We start from the raw sequence: 25003 nt of genomic DNA, 5'->3' as shown, positions 1-25003 counted from the left end.
CTTATTTGTCTTTTTGGCTGACCATGGTATCTGCAAAATTCTCCTCCAGCACCACATTTCAAATGAATCAATCTTCCTGTCAGCTTTCTTTACCATCCAACTTTCACATCCATACATGGCAATGGGGAATACCATAGTTTGGATTATCTTGATCTTGGTTCCCAGAGAGACATCATTATCTTTAAGGATCTTGTCTAGCTCCCTCGCAGCTGCTCTTCCAAGTCTCAATCTTCTTCTGATTTCTTCACTGCGGTCTCCCTGTTGGTTGATGATTGAGCCAAGGAATAGAAAATCTTGAACAACTTCAATTTCCTCATTGTCAGCTTTAAAATTGTGTAATTCCTCGATAGTCATTACTTTTGTCTTCTTCTTCTTTTTTTTTAAAGTTATATTGTGGAGAAAGTACAAAGATTTATTAATCAATTTTAAACATATATTTTGGCAATGTTCTTTTTTTTCCAACAGCAAAATAAGATATTGTACAAAGATTTTTAGCGTTACATTATCACAAGGATTCTACATCTAAAAGTGATTATAGTTAAAGCTATGAAAAATAATAATTTGGAAAATTTTACCAACATGCCTTAACATTTACGTAAACAGTTGTCTACCCTCCCTCCTGCTGAAATTGCCCACCCCTCCCTCCATCCTTAACAAACCTTCCCTCCCTAACCTCCCCCTCCCCCTACAAAGATAGATACAAATTGCTAGATTCGCTAATCAAGTGTTATGCACTAAACAAAAAAAGAGAAGAATTACAGTTAAACTTAAATCACTTGATCATGTTATTTAAACAGCTCTCTATACCTTGTGGGTATATACCCCACTCAGGTACTTGGTATCACTTACCAAGGTAGAAGAGCCGTAATACTTCCAGGAGCTGAACCTGAAATAATATAATGCTTTAACTTTTCCCACCCCCGAACCTTAATTAGTAAACTAGAACATTGTATTTGTTAGAATACATACAGAGGCTTCTATGCAGAAAAGTTAGAATTATAAGCAGGCTACAATGAGGAAAATGACTATTAAGTATGTCTGATTGGAATTTTACTACCCTACTTTTGTCTTCTTGATGTTCAGTTGTAATCCTGCTTTGGCGCTTTCTCCTTTAACCTTCATCAGTAGTCATTACAAGTGTTCACTATTTTCTGCTAGTAATATGGTGTCATCTGCATATCTCAAATTGTTAATGTTCCTCCCAACAATTTTCATTCCACCTTCTTCTAGCTCTAATCCAGCTTTCCTTATGATATACTCTGCATAGAGGTTGAACAGGTAGGGGGATAATATGCATCCTTGTCTGACACCCTTGCCAATTGGAAACCATTTAGTTTCCCCATATTCTGGCCTGACAGTAGCTTCTTGTCCAGAGTACAGGTGGCACATCAAAACAATCAGATGTTGTGGAACCCCCATTTCTTTTAAGACTCCATAGCTTTTCATAATCTACACAGTCAAAAGCTTTGCTGTAACCTATGAAACACAGGCTGATTTTCTTCTGAAATTCCCTGGTATGTTCCATGTTTATGTATTCCCTCCATCAGACAGGCAGTACCTGTACATTTAAGAAGTGGTTGACCTCTTGTATCTGGGGGCATTGTGTGGGTTGCTTCGCAATGACACTATTGCTTGACTTCAAATCTTGGTTTTTGTCATTAAATGGTAGTTGGAGGGCCCCTTCCAGGGCTAGTTTGGCCTGCCACTCCATGAGGGATGACTAATTGAGGCCTATCCCAGCAGCAATGGCCAGACATCTTGTGTCATCAGAGAGTCCCTCGTCCTTGGTTCCTGGTGATGAAACAAAATACTTGGGGGGCGGGTCAGGAAAACCCTGCCCCCACTTTCCTCTGACTAACCCTAGGCTCAGAAACCAAGGGAATAAAGTCTCAAGCCTTATCAGGTGTTACTTTGGAAATCAACCCAGTTTGAGAGAGCCAGTTTGGAGTAGTGGTTAAGAGAGGCAGGGCTGTATTCTGGAGAACTGGGTTTGATACCCCACTCCTCTGCCAGAAGCCAGCTGATCAGTTCCCCAGGAGAAAAATGGCTGCTTTGGAGGATGAACTCTATGGCATTATACTCTGCTGTTTTCCCCTCCTTCCCCAGTCCCCACCCACAAAATCTCTAGGTATTTCCCAAACCAGAGTTGGCAACTCTAGCAATTGGCCAAGGTGCTGATTTAAATGGAAGCCCAAACCCAGAAACACCACTCAGGATTAAAGAATACATTATTTATTAAAATTGTGCATAAAAGATAAACTGTTAGAGTACTAGACAAGATAGTTAAAATAATAAAAGACTAATTAAACTAAAAGCCCTAAACATCCCTTGGAGGATCTTCTGCCAACCATGCCTTGTAAAAATCAGCAACACAATGGCCGAGGGCCAACACTCTAACTGAACGTTGGTCCAAGAGCAAAGTACCATACTGAAACCCCATCTTATTCCATATTGGCCAGCTGACTTTAAGAACCAATCAGGGCCTTGCTAGGACATGTGGTTAAATCATACCACCCATCAGAGCAATTATTCCAAACTAGTTTCTGATAAGCTTAGCCAAATGGAATGAAGGAGATGAACCACCCCTTGGCTGCTTGGTGCCTGTATGATCTTACACCTGTATTCTGCAAAACAAGTTGGAGGAAAGGCAGGGGAAGTGGCCTCCTGGGTGTGATCCTAGGATGTTGCCATGACGGCACTCCTGGGAATGATGTCATTGCTCCGCCCTGAGAGTGCTCCCATACTTCACAGCATTTAGAGCCCAAATTGGCCCGCTGTAAGCATGTGCACGCTCCCGCGCCTGTGCGATGAGCACTCTCAGGACGGCACAAAGGTGAGTGCCGGTTCTCCCCCTCCCCCACACCAGGTGGGTAAGGGGACCTGGCAACCTTACAGGAGACTCAGGTTCAATTCCCCTCTCTGCAATGGAAGCTTGATGGGTGGCCTTAGACCAGTCACACCTTTAAGGTTGCCAGATGTCCCATTTTCCTCCGGACAACTTGTTTTTTTATTGCAAAGTCTGGGAAAAAGCAATTAAATTAACAGAGATATAAATGTCTGGTATTTTTGTGCACGGGAGAGGAGTGGCTGACTGCTGGGCTGCAGAGCTGGTGGTAGTGCCAGCAGGCCTTCCTGCGCTACCTCTGCCCCCTCTCCCCCGCTTTCCTGGTGGAGTTGCTGTTGTCCCTGCCCAGCATCCCATGATGTCTGTGCCACCTCCCCCCTGCTTCCAGCTCACTTGCCTGCTGGATTGCTGGAGGAGTGACCGACTGGCTTGGCCTCTTCCTGCGTGCCTGGGAAGCAGCAGTCCTGTTCACTCACCTGAGCACTAGAGAAGCGACCAGCTGGCTTGGCCTCCTCCTGCACACCCAGGAAGCGGCAGACCTGCTTGCCCACTGCCCAGCCTCAGCCCCAGGGGGACTGGCCAGCGATGATGTCACTCTGAAATGACATCATCACACAGGCCCCGGTGCACGTGTGCGCATGAAGAACTCCATAGTCTGTTGAATTTTTTAATGCAATATAGCAACTCTACACAGACCTACCTCACTGGTTGTTGTGAGGATAAAATGGAGGAGGAGAGTATGATGTAAGCTGCTTTGGGTCCCCATTGGAGAGAAAGGTGGGATATAAATGAAATAAATAAATATTAAAGCTGAAGATGGTGGGGAGCAGATAAAAGAAATGTTGGTTAGTGAATGGGATCGAGAGAAGGAAGCAGGGAAGGGGGAGTGGAAAGGGGGTGAACGAAGGAACAGTGCGTGGAAGGTAATACAGAGAAAAGGGAGGTGACCCCAGCAAGTTGCTGCAGCTTCCCCTCCTTGTAGAACCTAATTCAGCACCTTTGAATAATTTATGGTCCAGCCTTAAAAGTGGTAATAAGAAAGTTTTTAGTTTGATGTTAATGAGCATTATAAAAACCGATAATAGTCAGCCCATTGAATTAAGTCCCACGCAGCAAATAACTGTTTGCTTTCTTTATATGCATCGCATAATTTAATTTGGTTGGGTTAGAAATGTCTGTAAGCTGCCCTGGGCTCCTCTGTGAGAAAAGCAGCATAGAAATGACTAGCTAGCTAGATATTTACAAGAATGAAGTCAATGCAACATGAAATCAGGATCTGTAGGGGAGGCAGCTTGAGGAGAACAAAAGCGAGAGTGTTGTGCCACTTGGCTTAACGGCTGCTGCAGCGCTCAGGCCCTTTTAATTAGCTCATGGGATGCGCTCATATATACATTATTTCTCTCATTATCCAGTAGTCTTCTTTTGTAATCTTCCACTCTAGCAGCAGAATTGCTATTTATATATTTTACTTTTAAAAGATCCAGTGGGGATGCTTCCTGGAGATGCATACTTAAGTACCTATTCAATAACATATTTTAATTCATCATGTAAATGTTCCTGGGGTTGGTTAATGAGTAAGTTGTGGGAGAATACATACTGGTTATTCTATACCCTCCTGGCATATGGCAAGGCCAGTTTCTAGTACTTTTAGAAAAGAGCAAGAGTCTAGTAGTAGCACCTATAAGCAGGGCTCCTTTCAAGGGGGAATGCACTGGAATGGCGTTCCGGCAGTTCCCCCAAGTCAGGTGGCCCTGCCCACCAGACTTTAGGGCCGTTTAGGCCTCGATTGGGGTAAAAATGACCTGAATCCAGGCCAAAACAGCCGGGATCAGGTCGGTGCCAGGTGGGGGAACCTTCCCCCACCCAGCACTGACTGATCCCGGCTGTTTTGTCCTCAATCTGGGCCGAAACGGGCCCAAAATGGCCATTTTTGGCCATTTTGGACCCGTTTCTGCCTGGATAAGGGCCGAAATGGCCCAGATTGGGGCTGCAACAGCACAAATTGGGTTGGTGCCAGGTGGGGGAAGCCTCCCCCACCTGGCACCAACCCGGTCCCGGCCATTGTGGCCCCAATCCGGGCTGAAATGGGCCAAAAATGGCCATTTGGGGCTATTTTGGGCCTGTTTTGGCCCAGATTTGGCCTGAAACAGCCCGGATTGGGTTGGTGCTGGGTGGGGAAAGCCTCTCCCGCTGGGCACTGACCAGGTCCTGGCCTTTTTGACCCCAATCCCAGCCAAAATGGGCCCAGATGGCTATTATTGGCCATTTGGGGCCCATTTTGGGGCAGAAGGGGCCTGGATTGGGGCTGAAATGGCCTGGATCTGGGTGGTGCCACATGGGGGAAGCCTCCCCCGGCCAGCACCAACTCAGTCCTGCCCATTTCATCCCTGATCCGGGCCAAAACGCACCCAAAATGGCCTATTCTGGCAATTTTGGGCTCCTTTTGGCCCAGATCGGGGCCGAGTGGGCCCAGATCTTATCAGTGTCAGGCTGATCTGGGCCATTTTGGGCCTGATCCAGGCCAAAACGTGCCCAAAATTGGCTATTTTGAGACATTTTGGGCCTGTTTTGGCCTGGCCATTGCCAGGTGGTGGAACACTCCCCAGTCTGGCAGCAGCCAAATCCTGGCCATTTTGGCTCAATCAAGGGGTGTGGCATATGCTAATGAGTTATGCTAATGAGTTTCTGCAGCTCTTTTTCTATGAAATGACCTCTGCCTATAAGACTAACAAAATTTGTGGTAGGGAATGAGCTTTTGTGAGTCACTCACAGCTCATGTCTTCAGATACAGCTAGAATGTGAGTCCATCTGTTCTTATATCTTGGGGAGTCGAGTGATTGCAGAAGCCAAATGATAATAGCTGGGAAATGACAATGACAGGTGTGTTAAATAGGGTAAGGTATGCAGAGGGGCAGTGGATGTAGAGAAATCAGTATTGGTAATGAGATTGGAAGCCTAGGTCTCGATTCAGTCCATCTGGATGCATTGTCTCGAGCTTCTTTATCAGTTGTAATTCAGCAGTCTCTCTTTCTAATCTCCCTTTGAAGTTCCTCTGCAGGATAACTACTACTTTCAGGTCAGAAACTGAATGTCCTGGAAGGTTAAAATGTTCTCCCACTAGTTTTTTGAATGTTTTGGTTTCTGATGTCAGACTTATGTACATAATTCTTTGTTGAAGGGATTGGCCAGTTTGTCCAAGAGGGTGGAAAGGCATTGCTAACACATGATGGCATAAATCACATTAGAGGATGAGCAAGAGTATGAACCTGAGATGATATGGCTGATGTTATTGGGTCCACTGATGGTGTTGTTAGGATCTCGTGCTTTTATGCATTTTCAGCTGATGCAACAGTACAATTTCAAATGGAGGTGACTTAGAATTTGTGGGTGAGTATGGACCTCTTTCACTTGAGTCAGTCTGTGGTAGGGACCAGTAAAGAAACATGGTTGTTGTAGTGGTCTGTATGCTATTTTGCATGGTGTGATATCCAGATTTTATTTTCCATTGTGCTTTCTACTTCTGCCAACTCTGCCACAATTCCTTTTTATAGTTTTCTCAACTCTAACAGACTCACAGTTTACCAAAGTTATTTTTTGGATAAAGGTGTTTGAGCTTAAATGGCTGGTGCATGCCCAGTCGGGGGCTGTCAGTCCACCTCACTCCCATGTGGCAGAGGGGTGTACACCCACATGGCATCCCACTGACTGTCATCCCATGGTTCCCCCCCTCATCAGGGGTCTGAGGGGGTGTGTGGGTCATTGGCATGACAGGTGGGTCAGCCGATGCTCAGATCTGTGCCCTATGCGCACCTTTGTTCCTTGAGCTGTAATCTCAATAAAGTTGTGGCCTCTTTACCTCCAGCACTGTGTCTGTGTGTTTTGTCACCGTGCCTCCTCCCCACTCTCCTCCCCCACTCAGCACTCGCCTGCAAGGCAGCTTCAGGTGCACCCTGAAATAATATCCAGGGCCTGTTTACAATATCAGTGCAAAGTGGTGAACTGTGAGTAGAAGACTTTACACCTTATTCTAGGGGCTGTTTGTTAGTACACCAGAATTAAGATCCTGTAGTCTGGTGCTTCACATATTGAAATGTCTGCTAGCTCATGATGCTCTACGAGTTGCTGTTAAATATGCAGTATATTCCTTTTATTGTGAAACATAACTCTTTTTAAAAAGCAAAAGGCGTTCATGTAGATAGTCATCCCAGTCCAGAGCCTTGTGTGTGAGCCCATTCATTTCCGAAGGAGTAGTGTACCACTTGACCAATGAGTAATGTACCAGTTGCCTTGCCCTGGATGACCCAGGCTAGTCTTGAAAGCTAAGCAAATTTAATCTTGGTTAGTGCTTAGATGGGAGACTACCAAGGAAGTCCATGGTCACTACACAGAGGCAGGCAACATCAAACCATCTCCATTCATTTCTTTCCTTGAAAACCCTACAGGGGCACCATAAGTTGGCTGTGACTTGGTAGCACTTTCCCCCACCAGTGTACCACTTATGCGAGGAAGCACAAGTACCTATCCTGTGGGAAGAAGATTTAATTGTTCAATCATGATAAATTTTACAAATGCTATTCAGTTTGTGTACACCACAGTGGGTGACAAATTGTGCGGGTCTGCCTTACAGGGAATATGGGATACAAATGTGGTAAATTATAATCATTATGCACACAAATAAGATACTATTATGTAGTAGAAAACCAGGAATGCCATAATATCAGCATTTATAAAAATATAGTATATATTCCATAAGGAAAAAAATCAACTAATTCAACTGTAATTTGTTCAGATGAGGCAATCTTGGTGATCTTGGATTCTCTGTCAGAACAGTAGCTAAGAAGAATTGCATTTGGTGACTCCTAGCTGTGCTAAGGCGAAATATAATGTTAGACTAAACACAGGACTACTGGTAAAAATGGCAGCTGCCTGTCTAGTTTCTCCTTTTCTCCTTTAAGACATCTATTCTGATGTCAAGATATTTGCCCCTGGCCCTGTTTCGTATCATTAGATGTGGCAGGAAACGGGTGGGGAAATGCAGAATACTGTAGAACTGGGACAAAGGCCAGTTGTATTAGACAGGAGAAAGAGGGAAGTGACTTGGCTGCCATTTTGGGTGGCAACCACACAATTAATGTGTGTATGGTGTCTACTTTGGTCCTAAGGTCTCATGTGGAAAGATCAGTCTTGAGGAATGTAATATGCCTTTCAGCATTTCAGCGGAAGAGACTACCAGTCATACAATTATCCCATGTATGCCTTTTTATGTTCCTTTTTTTCAGAGAAGCCCAGAGGTTTGTGGACAAATTTGAAGGGGCTCTTGGCAAAGGCAAAGGCAAACAGTTTTATGCATATAAAGTGATGATGATGAAAGTAAGGTTTATTTTTGTTGTTTCTATTTAATGACAATGACTTTGAGTGTCTTCTAGCATGAATGGTAACTGTAATTTGGGTTGTATTGAGTTGTTTTTAAACAATCCTTGTACATTTTTGGTACAGGACATTTCTTTCAATGCTGTGTAATATTGTTTAGATTTTATATAAACTGTTGTTGCTCATGTTTGTGTTCTCTTCTCACCTTTACATTAAAGCTCAGCAAGAATCAAGCAGAGGAAAACAAGAAACAAACAAAAATGAAATTCTGAGAATTCAAGTATTGACCCAATCAGTGGGGGATATACCTTTTCATGAAGATTTACACTAGGTGTAAACAGAGAATAGATGTACACATCAAAAACAGACAATGCTTTAAAAAAATCACAGACTGAGAAATCCAGATAATTTTATATTAGAATATAACTTTGTTAAACTTTCTGCAAAATCAATGGATGTTCCATTGCGCATACTTAACAGTGGTATGCAACCTAGAAACATTTTAAAAAGCTAAATTTAGGATCCTGATATTTAGGATCATGTTTAAGTCCCAGTGCCTTCACTAAGAGGTTTAGGGAAATAAGAAGCAGCTTCAAATGTTGAAGAAATACACAGATGGGGAGGCAGATGCATGCTTTCTGTCTTTGTATTTCTCATTTCATCAAAAAAATGAATTTTCACTTAACTCCTGATAAGCAGATATACATGCTCCTTATGGGAGAAGTGCTGCACATCTCTTTGCTGGGAGAAGTGGAAATACTCAATTTTGGATAAAGTAAAGAAGTGCAGGAACAGGAAGCACAAAGCACTGTAAAGAAAATAAAACCCACTAGCCCAGAGGAATCATTTAGGAGTAGGGTTAAAGCCCTGCTCCTAAGTGAACGCACACTGAATGCAGCATTGGTAGTGCTGCTACCGTTTTCCCCAACCAAGTCCTAGTTGGACTAAACTGGTCAGGGCACTCGTTTAGGTTAAAGCCAAGGGTCAAAGAAATGCCACACAGTCATAAATAATATTTTGTTTATTATAAATGTGCATAAAATGTTATATTTTGGCAAGTGTGTAAAAGGACAGATAAAACAATGAAGATCTAACTAAGCCTAACACTGTACATACCAGGCTGAGACTCTTGCTCTTCTAAGACGTGATGGTACAACATAGGTACAACAGAGCATTCTTAGCATCAACGTTTCTAAGTCCAAAGCATCAAGTCAAAGATCTATTCTAAGGGTGAGAAGTAGGGGTGTGCAAGCCAAAAATTTTCGGCTATAGCCGAAAGTAGAAAGCCGAAAGAAAATTCTCTATCGTTAAAGCTGAAAGCCGAAACAAGAATCTCTTTCGGGATTCGGGATTCGGGATTCTTTCGGCATTATTTCGGCATTCTTTCGGCTTTTTTCTATGGGAAAATGCCTCCGTCTTCCAGGACGCCTGGAGGAGGCATTTTCCCACCGAATAAGCCCAAAATTGGTGGGGACCTTCCTCTAACCCTTCTCTAACAACCACCCAAGTTTTGTGCAGCCGGTAAGACGTGTGAAAACAGCCTATGTGGACTTGGTGTAACTGCAGAGCACTAACCTCACATGATGTTGCACGGTGCTGATCGGTAAGTGAAATCTTCCATGTTGCTATGTAATTGGGAATAAATGGGGAATGTCAGTTGTGCTTGTTTCTCTCTGTCTGTCTCTTTTTGGGATCTCCCTGAAGCCCTTATGTATTTTTTCAGTTATGGGTGCCTTCTCACTAGGGATGTGCGTTTCGGCATTCAGAATGCCGAAAGAATGCCGAAACAAAAGTGTTTCGGCTTCTTTCAGGGAATGCCGAAACGTTTCGGGGAATCCCGAAACGTTTCGGGTAGCCGAAAGAAAAAAGCCGAAACGTTTCGGGATTCTTTCGTCTTTCATTCGGCTTTTCAATGGGAAAATGCCTCCGTCTTCCCGGACGTCTGGGGGAGGCATCTTCCCACCGAATAAGCCCAAAATTGGTGGGGACCTTCCTCTAACCCTTCTCTAACAACCACCCAAGTTTCAGACAGATTGGACTTTGGGGGGCCATAACATGGCCCCCCAAAGCAGGTCCCCCCATCCTCCCATAAAGGAGCATCTTCTTCATTATTTCCTATGGGGAAAAAATGAAGAAGCAGGCTTCCTTTGCCAGGGGTGGCATTTTGCATGCAAAATGCCCCCTTACCCTCAGGGGCCCTTCTCCCACCCCTCCTCCCACCCCCCACCAAGGCTCAGCCTGCTCCCACTTGGGGGGGCCATTTCATGGCCTCCCCAAGTAGGTGCTCTAATCTCTACCACTGACAGCTGGGGGAGGCTTGTGTTGCCAGGGGTGGCATTTTGCATGCAAAATGCCCCCCAACCCTCTGGGGCCCTTCTCCCACCCCTCCTCCCACCCCCCACCAAGGCTCAGCCTGCTCCCACTTGGGGGGGCCATTTCATGGCCTCCCCAAGTAGGTGCTCTAATCTCTACCACTGACAGCTGGGGGAGGCTTGTGTTGCCAGGGGTGGCATTTTGCATGCAAAATGCCCCCCAGCCCTCTGGGGCCCTTCTCCCACCCTTCCTCCCACCCCACACCAAGGCTCAGACTGCTCCCACTTGGGGGGGCCATTTCATGGCCTCCCCAAGTAGGTCCTCTCAGCCCCTAAAGTCCACCCCTTACAGCCCCACACAAACCCAATTCCCCCCCAGCTGCCGCACACAGACCCAAATCCCCACATTAGCCCCTCACAGACCCAAATCCACCCCCACCTGCCCCACACCCATAACCCCAGGAACAGGCTGGCAAAGGCCAGCCCTCTCCCTTTGTTCCCTATGCTGGGAACTTCTAAACTCTCTTTCCCTGGGCAATTCTGCACAGCCCAGGGGTGCCACAATGGTGGGCACACTTCTGAGTGCCAGCTGGTCCCTGTGAAAGAACACCTGAACCACAGACACCCTCCCTCAAATTCCCCCACCACCTACAGAGATAGCTGGCCAGCCAGCCCCATTGTTCCCTATGATGGGAACCAACTGCACAACAAAGAATAAAACAAGAACAACACAAAATAAAGTTTTTAAAAAATTATTTTCTCCCTTCCAAAGTACAAGTAGGCAAAGCATTATGACACATTACACCAGCAGTCCCCCACACAGAAAAATAACACAACTCACTTAACATCAGAGAATCACAAAGCACGATTCCTGTCAAAAACACTTTATTTCTTGAACAGCTTTAGGTTACACAGCAGGGGGGAACACCAAAGGGCTTGGCAGCAGTATCTTACACAAAAATAACACAACTCACTTAACATCAGAGAATCACAAAAGCACAATTCCTGTCAAAAACACTTTATTTCTTGAACAGCTTTAGGCTACACAGCAGGGGGGGGGACACCAAAGGGCATGGAAGCAGTATCTTACACAAAAATAACACAACTCACTTCACATTAAAGAATCACCCCAAAAAATTGCTGTCAAAAGCACTTTATTTCTGTAACTGCTTTAGGTTACACAGTAGGAAGGCACCACAGAGCAGGAAAGCAGTGTACTACACAAAAATAACACAACTCACTTCACCTCAGAGAATCACACAAACACAATTGCTGTCAAAAACGGTGAAGTGGGTTGTATTATTTTTTGTAGTACATTGCTATCATGCCCTTTTGTGCCCTCCTACTGTGTAACCTAAAGCTGTTCAAGAAATAAAGTGTTTTTGCCAGGAATTGTGTTTTTGTGATTCTCTGATGTTAAGTGAGTTGTGTTATTTTTGTGTAAGATACTGCTTCCATGCCCTTTGGTGTTCCCCCCCTGCTGTGTAGCCTAAAGCTGTTCAAGAAATAAAGTGTTTTTGCCAGGAATTGTGTTTTTGTGATTCTCTGATGTTAAGTGAGTTGTGTTATTTTTGTGTAAGATACTGCTTCCATGCCCTTTGGTGTTCCCCCCCTGCTGTGTAGCCTAAAGCTGTTCAAGAAATAAAGTGTTTTTGACAGGAATTGTGCTTTTGTGATTCTCTGATGTTAAGTGAGTTGTGTTATTTTTGTGTAAGATACTGCTGCCATGCCCTTTGGTGTTCCCCCCCTGCTGTGTAGCCTAAAGCTGTTCAAGAAATAAAGTGTTTTTGACAGGAATCATGCTTTGTGATTCTCTGATGTTAAGTGAGTTGTGTTATTTTTCTGTGTGGGGGACTGCTGGTGTTATGTGTCATAATGCTTTGCCTACTTGTACTTTGGAAGGGAGAAAATAATTTTTAAAAAACTTTATTTTGTGTTGTTCTTGTTTTATTCTTTGTTGTGCAGTTGGTTCCCATCATAGGGAACAATGGGGCTGGCTGGCCAGCCATCTCTGTAGGTGGTGGGGGAATTTGAGGGAGGGTGTCTGTGGTTCAGGTGCTCTTTCACAGGGACCAGCTGACACTCAGAAGTGTGCCCACCATTGTGGCACCCCTGGGCTGTGCAGAATTGCCCAGGGAAAGAGAGTTTAGAAGTTCCCAGCATAGGGAACAAAGGGAGAGGGCTGGCCTTTGCCAGCCTGTTCCTGGGGTTATGGGTGTGGGGCAGGTGGGGGTGGATTTGGGTCTGTGAGGGGCTAATGTGGGGATTTGGGTCTGTGTGTGGCAGCTGGGGGGAATTGGGTTTGTGTGGAGCTGTAAGGGGTGGAATTTAGGGGCTGAGAGGACCTACTTGGGGAGGCCATGAAATGGCCCCCCCAAGTGGGAGCAGGCTGAGCCTTGGTGGGGGGTGGGAGGAGGGGTGGGAGAAGGGCCCCAGAGGGTTGGGGGGCATTTTGCATGCAAAATGCCACCCCTGGCAACACAAGCCTCCCCCAGCTGTCAGTGGTAGAGATTAGAGCACCTACTTGGGGAGGCCATGAAATGGCCCCCCCAAGTGGGAGCAGGCTGAGCCTTGGTGGGGGGTGGGAGGAGGGGTGGGAGAAGGGCCCCTGAGGGTAAGGGGGCATTTTGCATGCAAAATGCCACCCCTGGCAAAGGAAGCCTGCTTCTTCATTTTTTCCCCATAGGAAATAATGAAGAAGATGCTCCTTTATGGGAGGATGGGGGGACCTGCTTTGGGGGGCCATAACATGGCCCCCCAAAGTCCAATCTGTCTGAAACTTGGGTGGTTGTTAGAGAAGGGTTAGAGGAAGGTCCCCACCAATTTTGGGCTTATTCGGTGGGAAGATGCCTCCCCCACACGTCCGGGAAGACGGAGGCATTTTCCCATTGAAAAGCCGAATGAAAGACGAAAGAATCCCGAAACGTTTCGGCTTTTTTCTTTCGGCTACCCGAAACGTTTCGGGATTCCCCGAAACGTTTCGGCATTCCCTGAAAGAAGCCGAAACACTTTTGTTTCGGCATTCTTTCGGCATTCTGAATGCCGAAACGCACATCCCTAGTGAGAAGGCACCCATAACTGAAAAAATACATAAGGGCTTCAGGGAGATCCCAAAAAGAGACAGACAGAGAGAAACAAGCACAACTGACATTCCCCATTTATTCCCAATTACATAGCAACATGGAAGATTTCACTTACCGATCAGCACCGTGCAACATCATGTGAGGTTAGTGCTCTGCAGTTACACCAAGTCCACATAGGCTGTTTTCACACGTCTTACCGGCTGCACAAAATCATGCAAAACTCCCGGAACAACAGTGTCTTCCTGGCGCAATTTCCCATCATGACTCTGGTCTGTGGAGTGAATTGCCGTCATTCCAGGAGTTTTGCATGATTTTGCACGGCCGGTAAGACGCGTGAAAATGGCCAAGGTGTTACCATGACACTTACCGTTTTCTCTTAGGAACCACAGCTGAGTCAGATAAGCTTAAACGGCTGAAACGCTTGGCCTTGCCTCTAACCTGGGAGGGTTCAGCAGCACCAGCGCTTGTCTTATAGAAGAAGCTTCAGTGGATTCCCACTCACGATGGCCTCAGTTTCCCACCATTCATACAGACTTTGGCAAGCAGGCCTTTCTCTTTACAGGCATTTGCACTTTCTATGTCCTTCACTTTCCTACCATCTGTCTACACTGTGCACAGACTATAGATTTTTTATGAACACAGGAGGTTTACTATATCAAATATAGTATTTGTTTAAAATGCTTTCCACTTTTTCTAGCTTTTATAATATAAATGCTTTTTTTTCAGAAATGGATGAAATTTCAACGTGACTTTGAGAATTTTAAAACAGCTTGCATACCGTGGGAAATGAAAATCAAAGAAATTGAAAGTAAGGTTCTGAAAAAACAAATATAATTGGTGCGTATGAATCTCTACTCAGACTTTACCCATGAGTTTACTGAACATACGTAGAGGGGACAGGACAGTTTGGTGTTATGCTTGCCAAACTCCAGGTGGGACCTGGAGATCTCCTGGAATTACAAATGATCTCCAGTTTACAGAAGTCAATTCCCCTGGAAAAAATGGCTGCTCATTCCTCTCCTCATCAAGCTCCAACCTCCCCAGGCTTCATCTTTAGATCTGCAGGAATTTCCCAACCTGGAAAACGTGTTGTCTTCACCTACACACATTCACATGTTCAGCCAAATAACTGCTTATAGATTTCACCTATGAGACCTTGTTGATGCATTTTTATGTGCAAAGAGGAGCCTATGCTCATAGCCAGTTGCTGAAAAATGTAGGAAGAATGCATAAATGATGGGGGTCAATGAATGTGTGAAGAGGGCATTCATGAATAAGAATTCCTGGGTTCCAACATAATGTTCACAATGTATCATTCCCCCAATATTAAATAGTGCCATTCAATGAAATATTAATTACAAAAATAATATACTTTAGAGGGAAAAGACCTTCCTATCTACTAATGTTTTCAGTCTACATTCTAATTCCAAAAAAGGGGATGCCAAAGAGTGCAGCAACTATCAGATCATCATATTAATTTCCCATGCAAGCAAAGTGAGGCTCAAAATTCTACAGCAAAGACTCTTACCATATATGGAACAAGAAATGGCAGATGTTCAAGCTGGATTCAGAAAAGGAAGAGGCACCAGAGATCACATAGCAAATTTATGATGGCTAATGGGACATACGAGGGAATTTCAGAAGAAAATCAGTCTACGATTTATAGATTACAGCAAATCTTTTGACTGTGTGGATCATGAAAAGCTATTGATGGTGTTAAAAGAAATGGGGGTACCACAGCATCTGATTGTTTTGATGTGCAACCTGTACAAGAGGCTACAGTTAGGACAAAATATGGGGAAACAGAATCATTTCCAGTTGACAAAGGTTGACACCTTTGTCAACCTTATCTCCCTACTGTTCAAACTCTATGCAGAGTATATACTCTATGCAGAGTATATAATAAGGAAAGCTAAATTAAATTTAGAAAATCATTGAGTGAAAATTGGTGGAAAGAACATTAATAATTTGAGATATGCAGATGACACCACGTACTGGCAGAAAATAGTGAAGACTTGAAATGACTACTGATGAAGGTTAAAGGAGAAAGTGCCAAGCAAAATTACAGCTAAACATCAAGAAGACAACAGTAATGACTACTGACTATTGAATTGCAGAATTTTAACTTTGACAAAGAGGAAATTGTGAGGGAGGCAGCCATGAGGGAACTAGAAAAGATCCTTAAAGATAAGGATGTCTGTCTGGGGGCCAAGATCAAAATAATCCAAACTACGGAATTCCCCATTACTATGTATGGATGTGAAAGTTGGACAATGAAGAAAGCTGACAGGAAGAAAACTGATTCAGTTGAAACGTGGTGCTGGAGAGAATTTTGCAGATGCCATGGATGGAAAAAAGACAAATAAGTAGGTTCTAGCTCAAATCAAGCCAGAATTCTCCCTAGAAGCGAAAATGACAAAACTGAGGCTATCTTACTTTGATCATATCGTGAGAAGACAAAACTCTGAAAAAGTCAGTAATACTAGGAAAAGTTGAAGGCAATAGGAAAAGAGGAAGAACTGTCAGACTATGGAATACCTGTTATCTAGAGTTCGTCTCCCCCTTCTGCAAGAAGCACAATTTCTTGATTTCAAAAGGTTGTATTGAAAGACTAGGCTCTGATACAAGTATTCATATTCCAAGGCCCAGGATGGACCTTAGCTGAACACAGTCATTGTCGAGAATGGGAAAAGATAGCACAACATGTGATACATCAAACCCTTCATTCCCAGCCTCCCCCCATCTTCCAGGGCGATGAGAACTTTGCTGTGAGAAGGCTCGGCTCGTCAAGTATTCTCTCCCATGGAAAGCGCAGTCAAAATAACACTTGGACCTGGAGGGAGAGAAAGACTAACAACTATCCATTTAATATGGCGTAACTCAGGTTAAGAACCTAAAACATGACAGATCCTGACAAGAACGAGATGACTTGACTCAATAAAAGAAGCCACATCCTCCATTCTGCAAGATCTGAGCAAGTCTGTAACGATAGGATGTTTTGGAGTTCTTTCATTCATAGGGTCGCCATAGGTCAGAGGTGACTTGACAACACCTAAAACACACAATGTTAAGTTTAACATGTGATCTCCACAGTGACTTGCCCAGGCCTGATTCAGTTTGGGGCCATGGCATGGTGGCAGAAGGGACTACAGCCTTTCCCCCATGTCAGTTTCTCAACCTGATGCATCCTGGGCATACTATATGCCCTTTGGTGCTGTTGCTCTTGCAGCCCTCAATGCACATGCAGCCAGTTCCATGCAACAAATAGTGCTTCCCAGGACTGTTCCAAATTGGGAAAACAGCATTGGGGGAAGGCTAAACCTCCTCTTCCCACAACGTGGTCTTGATCCAGATTGGGCTGTGATCCAGATCCGTGGCACTGCAGAATTGACTTTCCAGAAAGAACTTGCAGCTACTATCTGGCTACAAGTTCCTGGGACAATCATGTGTTAATGTAGTTCAGACTCAAAGCAGCAAAGGGCACAAAAGCCCGTGTGGTACAGTGAGGACAGTTGATTTGTGAAACTCCATATCAAAATCTTGTTCAGCCATGATATTCAGTCGATTATCTTGGAATGGCCATCTTTTAGTGGGTGGAACTGGATTTTCATGTAAGTGTGATATTCCATATAAAATAGTGGTGGGGACTTACCAGCTTCTGGTGGTTTCTATTGTCGTACTGGGCCAGCATAATCTATGTCAGGGGAGTCAAACTTTTTGATCCAGGGACACCTTAAAATAACTTTGGTGGGCTGGGCAATGTCTGTGGTGGGGTATGCCTCATTTTGCAAAGCCTTGCCAGTCCAGCATCATAAGCACCTGCAACTAGTATTGTCAGTCTCCATGCTGGGCTTGGAGAGCTCCTGGAATTACAACTGATTTGCATTCTATAGAGATGGCAACCAGACTTGGCAACCATAGCTGCAATTCTGCCTTTTAAGTAGTTCCTGCCTTGCTTCTTATGGGCTGGAAATGGACCAAGGGTCAGTGCTGGCCTGTAGGACCATAGTTTGAATACACCAAACTATATGTTTCCCATTTTCTGTGTGAGCCTGGCTGCTTATGTATCGCTGGGGCTCCTTGCCTGCTGAGGCCTCCAGACAATGTTTCTATGAGTCAGTGTTATGTAGCAGTAATGGATGACTAATCAATATTAAGACTGCTGATTTCAGCTTGGAAATCTCTGGAGATTTGGGGTTGGTGCCTGGGGAGGGCTTGGCAGGGTGATGCCACAGAGTCCAGCCTCCAAAGCTGCCATGATGTGTTGATCAAAAGCTTCAGCTGTTGAACAGAATGGCTACAAAAATCAATTGGGCTTTGAGCTTACAAATGCATGGCATGAAGAGAGGTACAGAGTTTCTGGCAATTCCTAGAGAGGTGTGCTATCACTTCCAGGTTCTCCTGGAAGTAGTGTCATGCACTCACCAATGGCTATGAAAAAATTGTTTCTCCTGCTGGCTGCTGGAGTGTCTGCTACCCTCTGGAATTATATAAAGCCTCCCCAGGGTGCAGGGGGAATGAGAGCAGATTTCTTCCCACTTCCCCCTTCCTCCCACAGCTCAGTGGTGGGAGGATCACGAGCACCTTCTTCCCACCTTCTTGCAGTGGTGGAGGTGGCTTGGGCACCATACCCTTGGGTGTCCAAAATACTGGAGCCAGCTCTGCTCTCAGGGGCCACTGCTTCTCCCCATTGGATACACGAATTTATTTCATAATTGTTTAAATGAAAATGCAGCCCAGTATGGAGCAGAGAAGATAATATTCTACTGATTAGTAGGATTTGGGGTTAATAAAACAGGCTATCAGATAGTTTGACCCACCTTTACAAATGCTTTGGTTTTATCCCACTATTCTGATCAAATATTCTGCAACATTTATTATCAACAGCCTATGAGGAAATCCCTAATTTGTAGTCTGTTAAGCATAAACGTTCTAGATTGTATTAATTTCCGTTTCAAAGTTCAGAGAAAATGAAGGAGAATTCATGTGCCCATTTATCTCTTTTATTCATGCATTATAGGTCATTTTGGCTCTTCAGTTGCCTCCTATTTCATATTTTTGCGATGGATGTATGGAATAAACTTGGTTCTTTTTGGACTGACCTTTGGTCTTATTATGGTGCCTGAGGTAAGGATGACTCAGTGGAGATGCCCAGCTCGTTTGTTGTCATGTCTCTGATTTAAATGTCAAAGATAAGCCTGGTGTGCTAAAGTGAGAACTGTAGCCTTTGGTAAAATTTCACTGTGAGGAAGACCAGCTTCAAGCCAAAGCTGTACTGGAGCAAAAGAGTCTCCCTTCATGCTGCAGCACTTTGCGTTGTATCCCGCACTGTTCCAGAGAGTCCCCAGTCTTCAGAAGCAGCTTTGAACGGGACAAGGGGGGGCTGGAATGACAAACTCAGCTCCTTAGAATCCAAGCCACATATTGGAATCACTGAGGTCTCAGTGAGGCATTGTGGTGATCATTCTTTTAATTAGTGTCTGAGGTAATGTTTATAGGCCCTACTTTCAAATGCAAATAATTGAACATCACCTTTCAATTAAAGAATGAGCAGAAGCAGTAGCAAGAATGTAATGTTTAAAAATTACTAGGCAGGAAGCTCCCTTATTGCAATATTTCTGGATTCACAGATATGGGTACCCAAAAGAGGAATGGCTTGGAGCAACTTTAATATGAAGAACTAAAACATCTTGTACTGCAAGTTCTAAGCCAAACAAAGGTCATGTAATTTGGGGGCAAGTTCACAAATGACCAATTCCTTAATTCTATAAAATATAAGGGGAAGTCTGTAAATGCTATCGATCCAGTTCCTGCTTTATTTGCAGGCTGGACCTTTGCTTGTTGGGGATGTGATTAAAATGTGAATGCTTTCCTCTGTGTTTGAACACAGGCCCTGATGGGGAAGCCCTACGGCAGCTTAGCCAGAAAAACTGTCCCAAGAGCTGAGGAAGCGTCGGCAATGAACTTTGCTACTTTGTATGACTTCAGTGTAAGCGTGCAATTCACAAGCACCGTGTGCTTAGCCGTTTTTTTTAATTGGATGGATTTTTGGATTTTACGTCTTAACAATTTGTTTTTTATGTTCCTTAAATTGGCATGTGGCATTCAAGCAGGTTAACTACTCCCTCCCTCCCTCTCCCTCTCTCTCTCTCTCTTTCTCAATTTCTTTATCATTGGGTCAAGGAACACAATTTGGCATCAAAAACTCAGCAGAATTGTCCCATGTCACGAAGAAAATCAATATGCTGCCTTGACTCTAAAGTTTGTGACATATAAAATTAGTAAAAAGGGACCGTGAAGGTGCATCTGAAAAATTGCTATTTTTCTCTCTCTCATGTATGAGTTTACATGTCATAAAATAAGCCCCAGAGGTTTCCATGTTGAGTCACCTCAGGCCAATTTCAGGATGTAGCAGCCGGTAGCAGTAAACACGGCATGTAGCAGTAAAGGTACCCTATGGAGTTAACGTGACCCTCTGTGGTTGGCTGAAATAATAATCCTGTAATCTGACAATGGACATGAGAACGAAAAAAAAAAATAAAGGAGGGGATACAATAATTGAACTCCTGTGTTTCATGCTTTTTACTTTTCCCATTCCATGGTACTGTTTGTGTTGACAGCTATCATGCAATTTGCAGTCTGCTACTTTCCTAAGTGTGTTCAGTTGCTGTGGGAACTTCAGGGCCAGTGCGAGGTTTTCTGAGGCCAGATACCTGCACCTGGGGGCAGCTTCAGGGGTGTTGCTACCCCACCCAGTCTGCGTGATGACATCGCTGCATGTGACGTCATCATGCAGGGTGTACTGCTGCGAGCCGGCTGCCCCACTGGAGAGGCAGGCAGCTGGGATGGCATGCAGATGACCTCCCACCCTTCTGCTCAGTTGCCCCACACCTCCCTGACCACCTGCTGCACCTGGCTGGCCCACAGCTGTGTGCTGGTGGTGGCGGCGGCAGCACAGGGCAACTGAGTGGTTGGGCTGGGAGGCTGCCTGCTCAGTTGCCTCACACTGCCACCATCAGCATGCTCTCCTGGCCAGGCACCTGCAGGCCAGGCACGGCAGGCAGCTAGGGAGGCACACAGGAGTGGCTTCCCAGCCCTCCTGTTCAGCCGCCAGTGCTGCTGCCACCAGCCCCGCAGCGCGTGCCCCCACCCCCGGTCAGCGCTCGAGGCGGCTGCTGGCACCGCCTCAATGGATGCACCGGCCCTGAGGAACTTTATCTAGCAGTTTAAAATGTAGTGGGAAGAGGTTTCCAGTGGAATGCATGTAATCCCAATCCCCATATACTCTACATATTTGCTACACCCTCCTTAACCTTGCAAACCCACAGGCTGAAAGTTGCTAGGAACCTGACCACACAGTTGCTTTCTTCCTTGACCACACTATGGCTCATGGCTAGAAAGTAACTGTGTTGCCCAGCCAGACCCTTGCTATTGTCCTGGATGGTAAAAAAGAAGGGGCCTCTGTCTTCTCTCATTGCCAGGACAAGCGGCTAGTGAATCAGTTCTGGCTGTTGGGAAGTCAGAAGCATAGTCCATCAGAAATGGTGGTCAGTCCCTGAACTCATATGAGAGGGCAATACAAGGACTGGAAATGCAGATATTTTTAATTTACTGTAAAATTCTTTGCAAGTAATTAAAACATTGACGACTTAAGAGTTCACTACTTCCTCATCCTGGGAGTCAATATCAGTACTGAAGCAAGGAAAGAAACAAACTGATCAGCAACCTAGGGACCTATTCCTCTTTCCTTGTCATAGTGTTACTATTTCATTTTTGCTACTCCCAGGATAGCAAATGTTTATCAGGCAGGTGCTGTAACTCATGTCAGACATCACACTAGTCACAGTGCATTAAATGCATGGCTTGTGAGTAAATGAAACAGAAGGATGTTCGTGTATTGACATTTTAATCTACCAATGGCTTACTTTCAAGAAAGAACCAGCAGCTTAACTGCAGAAAGAGAAGGAGGCAATAGATATATTTCACTTCAGAAGGCTAAAGCCCTCTGTATTACCAAAGTCAATTACAACCTTTTCCAATTCATCCACAAGCTGTTGTCAGATAACAAAGGCACACACTGAACTCTAGCATCTGATAGTAATTCTTTCTGGCCACTTGCACTTTTTTTGCCATGTGAGTGGCATTCATGAAAGAACAATCTGCTGTCCAAGCTGCAACAGATGGTTTTATAGCTAAAAGATTGAATGAAATGTTTTGGCTTTTAAAAAATATATAATTTAAACAAGTGTTTCCTAATGACATTAGCCTTTAGTAGGCCTAGATTAGTTTATTGACTTTTGGGTACAAACCAGGCTGCTGGTTTTGACATATAAAGCCTTGTATTACTTGATCCCGACATACTTCAGAGGCTGCAACTTCCCTTATTTCCCCTTGTGATATTTAAGATTAGTCTGGATGATCTCAGCACATGAGGGTTAATCCGTTACAGCCGCAGCAGGGATAAAATCTAAATACAATGAAGACACACGAGAATACGTTGCAATTTCTTATAGTGAGCTTAATCTCCATGTCAAAAATAACACTTCTTGTGACATTTCCCAAACTTGCACATGGGTAAGGTGCTTGCTGCATGTTATCTACTCGCCTGTATGTTTATGCATGATAGAAAACACATTCATGCCGTTCTCAGAACAATTAGAGGTGGATGAAATCCTCCAAGCTTCCTCTGAGACTTTTCTAAAATCTCAGAAGCACCTGACCCAAATGCTTTCCTGCCATCCTTTCACTGTTAAGAGCCTGACAGAAGTGGAGGAAGGACTAAAATCAGAGTCCTCTACTCTTTCTTAAAACATACTTTCCAACTGTGAGACATGGGAGAGAGAGGGGACAAAAGAGACAGCTGCTCCTCAGATCTTTATAGGCCTTTCTAACAGGAAATTCCTAGGGTAAAGATTTCTGAGTTGGAGATTCTGGGCCCTTACTTAAATGTTTTGTGCATATCGCAGGCTAAAGAAAAATAAAAAAGAGTCCAGTAGCACCTTTAAGACTAACCAATTTTATTGTAGCATAAGCTTTCGAGAATCACGTTCTCTTCATCAGATGCATCTGATGAAGAGAACGTGATTCTCGAAAGCTTATGCTACAATAAAATTGGTTAGTCTTAAAGGTGCTACTGGACTCTTTTTTATTTTGCTACTACAGACTAACATGGCTAACTCCTCTGGATCACAGGCTAAAGAGACAGCTCTCTCCTTTGCAGTCTCCTCTCCTCCTCACCCATTTGGAAATAAGTCTGATAAGACAGGAAAAGAGTAGGGTTGCCAATCTCCAGGTAGAACCTGAAAATTTCCTGGAACTGATCTCCAGACAACAAAAATCAGTCATCTTGGGAAAAAATGGCTGCTTTTGAGGGTATACTCTATGGCATCACATCCCTGCTCAGTTCTGTTCCATTTCCAAACCTTGTTCTCCCAGGATCCACCTCCAAATTTCCAGGATGTTCCCAACCTAGAGTTGGTAACTCTGGTGTAGAACATCTTGGAATGGGCCCAATATATGAGCTGAGCCAAACCTCAAAGAGATTTGGGCTTGTATAAAGTTCCAAATTGCATGTATATGGTGTTTAATTTTTCGGTGTAAGAAGAAGCCTGAGGTGCTGTTCTGAGTGGTTAGTTTGGTTTTTCCAGTTGTTGGCCATAGTGGAAATCCGCTGTTGTGTTGCTTGGAAACACAGGAAGCCCCTGGGACTTGCCTATGCTCTTCTATTATTATTTATTATTTATTTGATTTATAGCCCGCTCTCCCTGTGAACAGGCTCAGGGCACGTTACAATAAAAAGATAAAATACAGGATCATAGAATCCACAATACAACACAATTTTTTTTAAAAAATCACCAGCTCACCATATATAGAAAAGGTGAAGGTCTGTATCAATACCTTGTGGCTGCTCATGCATGGGGGGGGGTGGCCATATAGTCCCCCCCCCAAGTAGGAGACCGGCAGGGAGACTCATTTGATGGATTTAATGTTGGCCTCAACAATATGGTTGGCAGAACATCTCCGTCTTGCAGGCCCACTGTAAAGATAGCAGATCTTGGTGAGCCCAAGTGTCTTCTGACAGAGAGTTCCACCAGGTTGGGGCCAGGACTGAAAATGCCCTGGTCCGGGTTGAGGCCAGTCAAGCTTCCCTAGGGACAGGGACCACCAGTAGGCTGATCTCAGCATCCTCTGGGGCATACACAGGGAGAGGCAGTCCCTCAGGTATGCTTGTCCCAGTCCATTTAGGGCTTTATAGGTTAAAACCAGCACCTTGAACCTGATCCGGAACTCCATGGGGTGCCTTGTGTGTTCTCATCTCGGCATAAGCAGTAGAAACTCTTGCTTTTCTTTGAAACAAATTTGGGAGGAACAGCAGAGATGAACAACATGAGGAAAGTGACAACTGGTATTAAGGGAGAGGAACTGGGGGGAGGTGATGCTTGTCCCAGCTTCAGAACAGAAGAAGGTGCATTGGGACAACCTTTGACCCTGGTGAGGCATACATATAGAGTCTATCATTTGCATTTGCATTTATATTTGTTTATTTATATTCCACTTCTCTCCTGAGTTGGGGATTCAAAACAGCTTAGAAAATCATTCTTCCCCCATTCATTTTCCTACAACAACAACCCTGTGAGGTAGGCCAGGCTGAGAGTTTGTGATGGACTCAAAATCATCCAGTGAGCTTCCACGGCAGAAGAGAGGATTTGAACTCGGGTCCCCCTGGATCCTATCTACCACTCTATCCACTACAATGGAAAGGGTTTATTTCCCCCCAATTCTGGTGGCTCAGCAGTTAATTAGAAGCAGAGTTTGGACATTTGAGGAGAAGGTGGCAAACACAATACGGGCTGGTACTTCTCTGACCCTCTTCCTTGCCTATAAGGGAACTTTTCCTGCCCTTCTATGATCTTGCTGCTTTCCTTCCTCTTTGCCTCTGAGCCCTACTCTGGTTTGCATAATGATTTTGGGGGATGTTGTCAAATTAGTGGAATCCTAAACAGAGTTACAGCTTATATTGCATTTGTTATTGCTATGACTGTTCTGTTTCCTGTATGGAATTGCATGAAGTTGCTTTGTTGAGAGTTTCTGAATTGCTCCTTTTCAGGGCTTTGCACAATATTCTGTGCTCTTTTATGGCTATTACAATAATCAGCGAACCATCGGATGGTTGAAGTTCCGGCTGCCCCTCTCCTATTTTCTTGTGGGAGTTGGGTGCATTGGTTACAGTTTCATGGTTGTCATCCGCACGTAAGTTTCACTTGCAAATGAAGAAATTACGAACATGGATTAATCAACTGATTTGGATTTTTTTCCTGCCCCACCCCAAAGTGGATAATTCAAGAGAATTTTAAACTGTCAAATCAGTTCTCAATGACAAAATTTTTAAAATA

At 44.4% G+C, this 25003-nt stretch overlaps 1 protein-coding gene across 1 annotated transcript in view; it reads left to right on the top strand.

The window, feature by feature from the left end:
* The window catches only part of TMC1 (transmembrane channel like 1), a 71452-nt gene that overhangs the window by 5747 nt on the left and 40702 nt on the right, over positions 1-25003 (top strand). Inside the window, exons 2-6 of the mRNA XM_054987595.1 lie at positions 8125-8215; positions 14337-14418; positions 18631-18737; positions 19501-19599; positions 24718-24860. Coding sequence (XP_054843570.1) covers positions 8125-8215; positions 14337-14418; positions 18631-18737; positions 19501-19599; positions 24718-24860 — 522 coding nt within the window. The remainder of the gene's footprint in view (positions 1-8124; positions 8216-14336; positions 14419-18630; positions 18738-19500; positions 19600-24717; positions 24861-25003) is intronic.

This window comes from Eublepharis macularius, chromosome 8 (assembly GCF_028583425.1).
Source record: "Eublepharis macularius isolate TG4126 chromosome 8, MPM_Emac_v1.0, whole genome shotgun sequence".
NCBI lineage: Eukaryota > Metazoa > Chordata > Lepidosauria > Squamata > Eublepharidae > Eublepharis > Eublepharis macularius.
Note: the sequence above shows the minus strand (reverse complement) of the source record. Positions and strands in the feature narration are given on the sequence as shown.